This window comes from Octodon degus, unplaced genomic scaffold (assembly GCF_000260255.1).
Source record: "Octodon degus isolate 3935 unplaced genomic scaffold, OctDeg1.0 scaffold00118, whole genome shotgun sequence".
Lineage (NCBI taxonomy): Eukaryota > Metazoa > Chordata > Mammalia > Rodentia > Octodontidae > Octodon > Octodon degus.
Window position 1 is genome coordinate 6,890,653 of NW_004524694.1, and position 6,584 is coordinate 6,897,236.

Sequence of the window (6,584 nt, forward strand, 5' to 3'; positions counted from 1 at the left end):
CTGGGATTATAGGCATGTGTCACCATTCTGGGATGAGGCGGAACTAGAGATTGAACCCTGGTCCTTGTGCTTGCCAAAGCCAGTGCCTAGTCTGCCAAACTGTCTCGCCAGCCCCAAACATTATAATACTCATAGTAACTAGGTTCTTTCCTATATTCCTGTTCTTGGATAGTCTTTGTTCAATTTGTCATCTTCCTTTTAATCTTTAACTTCATTATCACCTGTCCATATGTTAAATAGATCTCAACATAGATAATCAAAACCAGATTTAGATACAACTTTTAAAGATGGTTTGCACAAAAGGAGTCACAATAATGCAATCATCATAAAGGTCCACAAAGTTTAGAAGGAAAATGCTGGGGTGTAATTCTCTCACATCCTATGAATTTCCCTTAAATGAAGAGACGTGTGTCATTTTGGGTGTCACTGGCACAACTGAAGCATTTGAAGGAGCCCACGGGACCTTCATAAATGTGAGACCGTCCACTCAGCTCTTTATTAATACTTTGATGCTTTAAAAGAATAAAAGGAAAACTTTGGTTAAGTTAAATTTCATTTACATAGGCAAATGCTATTATAAATTTAGGCACTGGCCTTATTCACTGAGTAATTGTAACTTTTGATTCATGGAGCATTTCTCTTGCGCAAAAGAGTCTATCAGCATTCTTCCATTCAGGTGAACGCTGGCATCTCTCTTCCAGGGGTGAGCGCCACATGGCAATAGATATCCTGCCTGCCTGCCTGGCTTTAGACCTGATGGCTTTGCTCCAGGGCAAGACGAAAGCCAGAATGCAAGCTGTATGTTTGCAATATAATCACCACTTCCTTACATAATGAATAATTCTTGCATCTTATCTGAAATTTTTAGATTGTGTCACTAAGAAAAATGTAAAGATTCAAGCAAGAGTTGACAGTTGGGCTTAGTTTAAAGTAATAGGAGGTTTTCCACTGAAGGAAATTATTGAGCATGTGAAAAATAGATGGGGAAAATCATGACCTGAATTCAGTGAACCATTAGTAATCCAATTTAGTCACAGAGGAGGGTATTTACATAAGAGAAAATATGCAAGCAAAGTTAGAAAAGCATAGAAAAACTAAAAAGAATAGAGTTTAAGCGATAAATACCAGACTACGCAGCAGAAGAGAATGCCTGGGTTTGCAACTTCTGGCTCCGTCTACTTGTTGGAATATTACCCTGGGAGAGCTGTTAATCTCTCTGTGCCTCAGATTATTTACATTAATCATTGTAATTAAGGTATCTAATTCATGGATTCATTGTAAAAATTAAATTAGTTAATATGTATAAGGGTCTTAGCACAATGTCTAGTGTGTATCAAGTACTTAGTGAATCTTGGCAAAGAGATTGAGCAAGACATTCATTAAAGACTGAATATCACAAAATAATTATGCACTTGGAGCTGTAATTATGCTTTCAGCGTTGCACTAAAGGTTTTAGAAGTGGGAGGAGGAACCGAATCAAGACTATGCTTCAAATTCAGCACTACATTTGGTAAAGGAAATAAAGGAGGAAAAATATTCATTGTCTATTGCAACGCAAAGGAATGAAATTCCAAAGTAAATCAGATGGAAGAAGAACAGAGCTGAAGACCAAGGGGCACATGTGTTGCTGAATATTGAGGTATATGACAAGGAAAGTGAAAGGTAATGATAAAAAATAATTTATCTTTTTTCCCTGCGAAGTTATTGAAAGCAGAGCCGTGGCAAGAACAAAATTCAGCTAGTTCCATGAAAACCTATTCCAAGTATGAAAGGAAGAAATGTTTAATTCTGGATTTATTGAGTAGAAGATTGAAGAGGAGCTGCCCCAAATATCAGAACATATTACCTGGAACCTGGAATATATTTTATTTGAAGCAAACATCTTTTATATGTAATTAATTTGAAGATCTTGAGATAAAAGGATGCAACCAAAAACTCAGAGAGAAATGACACTGTGACCACAAAGGTAGAAATTGCAATGATATGACCAGAAGCTAAGGAAGACAGGCAGCAATTCCATGCTGAAAGCTGAGGAAGAAATCATGTAGACCCTGAAATGGCGGTAAATCTACCAGCATCTTGATTTCAGTGCCCTAAAGCTGATTTGGGATTGCTGGCTTCTGGTACTATGAAAGAATAATTTTCTGTTGTAGTGGTCAAGTTCATGATCATTTGTTGCGTAATTTGTAGGAACTGAATGTAGTTTGCCACAAGACTTCTGGAAAATTTATCTAAACTTTGGATGACAGTGCTACATAGTCACAAAATCATATGCCCGAAATTTTTTCCATGATTTCTCATTTTAATTTTTTTTTTTTGTAACTAATACTGTTAGTGTTCAGTGCAGTGGCTTTTTGGATTCTGCCTCTACTACTCCCTGCTACAATAAAGAAGCAAACAAATTTACCCATTCCTTTGCATCCATTTCTTTTATTTTCATTTTATTTTATTTATTTATTTATTTTTGGTGGAACTGGGAATTGAACTTCGTATCCATTTCTCATGTAATACTAAAATAACAAATTGGTCCATTTATTGACGCTATTTCCAAAGAATGCCAAATCATTCTGAAGTATTATACTTTTTTCAGGATTTTAAATAGTTCTGGTTTTTTCCCATCATGACCATCCTATTTTATCTATAATTTGTATGTATTCCACCTCACCCCACTATTAAATTTGGCTTTAAACCTTATGTATTCAGCTAAGTAACTTTCAGTTGAAGTCAGAGAAATTTCAAATATGTCATGTAATATATGTATGTACGACTTCATGACTTTGATTTAATCATCCTAAAAGAGTATCTGTGTAAAAAACAAATTAGAAAAAAATGGTCACTAGTCTTTTACAGTGTTGAAAAGTCTGATTTTTTATAAGTTTAATAAATTAGTGCTAAACTTAAATTTAGTTTTCTAACATGTAATTATGAAGCAATATACTTCCTAGGTGAAAAGTTCTCCAGTGTCATTGGTACATGTCCAGTTTGGAACAGTGCTTGGTGCAGGCCCCCGGAGCACCATGCAGCTCCTCTGCAAACCCTTTCCTAGCTCATTAAACCATGCCCACTTCTTAACGCAGCCAAAACTCCACTGCCCGTGGAGGTAGTCACTGATTATTCTAAAAATATTGAGTAAGTTTATACTGCCAGGCCCTGTAGTAGCTGCCAGAAAGGACTTGGGTATGGCCCTCATGAGTTTACAGGTAATTGGGGAAAAAACACTAAAATGTGATGAATGTTACCCTGAAGACATTACAGGGAGCTTTGAGAACCTATAGCAAGGGACCTTAATCTTTCATCAAGTTTACAGAAGGCCTAGCACGGGAAATACATTTAAGTTTAAGAGAAATCAGAAGTAAAATCAAGCCAAAGGAAGATAAAAAAAAATTGCAGAGATGTTGGTAAAGAAAACCATGAATAGTCCCTAGCCAAGTGAAAGCCTTATTTATGAAAACTAAATAAAAACATAAACAAATAAATAAGTATGAGCAGGAGAGGGCAGAAAAGAGAGAAGATATCACAGGAGAAGTGAATGTGTTTTAGAGAGATGGGGACAACTGACCTTGTAACTAGGAGCGTGGTTCTGTGAGATTTCAAGTTTCAGGAAGTCGTCCTGTGTACCCCAGAGAGAATGAACTGGGGCAACCCAGCACCCAGGCCCAGGCTGGCGGAGAAGGTGTGGAAGGAGAGCAGCAGACCTGTTTGACAGGACTGAGACAGCTAACCTGACCAGTTTTTAATGCAGAAGGCAGACAACAAAACAGGATTGCTGGTAGGGGCCATGAAACAGATGAAGGAGGCATTCCAAGACAGAGAACACTAAGAAAATCAAAAATTTTGGAGAAAAAAAATGGGAGAAGTCATTTTTGGATTTTGAACAGGAAGTTTCAAAAAGAAGCTGAAGTGAAAACACAGTGGGTGGTCGTAAGCATAAATTCAAAAAGCTGACGTTTCAAAGTAAAAATTATACTTTTCACCAACTCCAGGCAGCTGGGTTGGCTGGTGTGTTTGGTTGGTTTTGGTTTGGTTGGTTTCCTGAGGGTTTGTTCGTGGCGCTGAGACAGCCCAGAGCCTCCTCACACACCATGAGCGAGCTCTTCAGCTGCGAGTCCTAGCCCAGCCCTAATTTCAGTTTTAGTGTGTGGTGTTCTGGTTACTTTCAACATAGCCGCTGTATCTCGCTTTCCTACAGTGAACCGTTATGAATCAAGCGGAGAAGCAGGCAAGTTATTTTTATGCTCTACAAACTGTTAATTTGCTGCACAAACTGACTCAGCAGTAAAATAACATCCATTCATCCAGAAATAATTGCTTTGTAAGACAAAATAATGGTAAATTTGTCAAGGAAAAAAAAAGAAAAAGTGGGGGTGAGGGCACTACTAAAAAACCCTGGTTGGGGCCGGCCAGATAACTCAGCAGACTAAAGCACCTACTTAGGTACAACGCAGCGGCCGGGTTCGATTCCCAGCATGCTGTGCCGACCTGCCTGCTGGGAGCGTGGTGAGGCTAGGCATGGTGCTGTGGGCCTGTAATCCCAGTGCTTGGGAGGCTGAAAAGAGGAGGATCACTGTGAGTCCGATCTGCGTAGTGACACCCTGTATGCCCCTGTCCTAAACACAAAGCAAAAAACAAAAACAAAAAACCCTGGTAGCTCTTCCTTGGTCTCAGAGACCCATTAAAGGAGGGGCTTGTACATAGGAGGAAACCAAGCTGTTTGTCCACCTACTCAATGCACTTAATAATTGACTTATTGAGCTAAACCAGTGTAAAATGTTTGGTTGTTGCCTAGTTAATAGTTTAGGAATAGACATCATTTCAATCTTATTTCATACAACAGAAGCAAAAGACTGCTGGAAGTTCCCCCAAAATGTTCTTAACCATGAAAAAGTTGTACATAAATTAGGGACCTTCAACCTAGGCTACTGGCTGTTGCCAAATAAGGCTCTCATGCCCAAAAGCTGCAGCCATCTCAAGACTGTGAAAGGAAGACTAAGAAATGAGCTCAATATGGAGATGGTGGTGGACAGACAGGCAGTAGTAACTAAGGTCAGCCAGGTGTGGTGCCATACGCCTGTAATCCTAGCACTAGGGAGGCTGAGGCAGGAGGACTGCTGTGAGTTTGAGGCTAGCCTGGACTACACAAGAAGACCCTGACTAAAACATTTAAAAAAAAAGAAAAGAAAAAAGAAATCTCATGTATCGGAAATAACTCACGCCAAAAATGACACAACAGAAACCCTTCAAACAAACCTGGAACCATCTTACCACAAAGACCCCATGTTAGGTGAGGCAGCACACTTTTTTGTAACCTTGTCCAATATTAAATTGGATTTGTGCTACTTGCAAGTGAAAAAATGTTAATAATAAATGTCTTTCTATTAAATTATTAACACACACCCATGTCAGTCAAGGCCACTTGCTAGACTTTCAGAAATAATATTCATCCTGCCATCTCTGAAAATATTAACTTCAAATGTACAGTGAAAGGAAGAAAAGATGAAAGAGCCTTACTTGAATCCCAGCTCCCTCTGGCACAGTGATCTTCCACACACAATTCAGATTGTTGTCATAGGGCTCAGGGTAACCAGGAGACAAAATAGTCCCTTTGGGCTTAGTTAAAATTCCTCCACAGGGCACTAAAAGGAAAACAGTCCAAGAGAGGGAGTTAATTCTAATGCAAAGATTTGAAGTAAAATAAAAGATCAGAGATAACTTCTCAAGCAGAGAGTAGATTTACAAATACGATCAAATCATGCCATTTTCAAAACTCGCATGAACAATGAAAATTAAGTCTTTCTCATAAAAACTTTTAAAACATAATTAGAGAGCATTAATGGTTGGTCTTACAGAAACATATCTAGTGACTCTCCTTCACATCTCCTTTAAAGTAGAATTACACTGCCTGAAGAAGAACAATGACATGGTAATGATTATGTTATGATCATAACCTTTATAGAGAGCCTGCTCTCTGTCAGACATTCTTCTAAACACTCCGTGTATTTTAACACGTTTATGCCTCCCAACAGTTCAGTGGGAGTTTAGGAATTTTATCTGCGTTCTTCACATGAAGCAATAGAATCATTTGGAAGTTGAACATCTTAGCTGGATGTGGTAGCAAACACCTCGAAGGCTGCCTACTTAGGCTGAAGGAGGAGGATCGAAAGTTCCAGGTCAGCCTCGGTTATGTAAGTGACACTATGTCCAGAGCCTCCAAACAAAACAGAAACAACACAGCAGACTACAATGTAGCCTAGTGGCAGAGCATTTGTTGACCACGTGTGAAGCCCTTGGTTCCACCCCCCAGTACCAAAACAAAAGAGGGTAACTGTCTGGCCCAGTATTACAAAGTACAAGACACAACAGGGCTTTGAATCCCGGTAGTTTACAGCCATAGTTTATACAGGGCTTTGAATCCATGGTAGTTTATACCATGGCACTGTGGTATAAACAAGGATATCTAAGTCTACTTATAAAGGAAGATGAAAGGACATGATTTTAGTAATTATTTTCAGAAATTAAATTACAATTATATGCTACTTGCAAAGCCAAATGCAAAACTGGAAGGCAATTACTCCAAAAATATACTG

The 6,584-nt window shown here is 38.7% G+C and overlaps 1 protein-coding gene across 1 annotated transcript in view; it reads right to left on the reverse strand.

The window, feature by feature from the left end:
• Csmd3 (CUB and Sushi multiple domains 3) overlaps positions 1-6,584 on the reverse strand; it is a 1,279,636-nt gene that overhangs the window by 150,940 nt on the left and 1,122,112 nt on the right. The window contains exon 39 of the mRNA XM_012516661.2: positions 5,509-5,633. Within this exon, the coding sequence (XP_012372115.2) occupies positions 5,509-5,633 (125 nt within the window). The remainder of the gene's footprint in view (positions 1-5,508; positions 5,634-6,584) is intronic.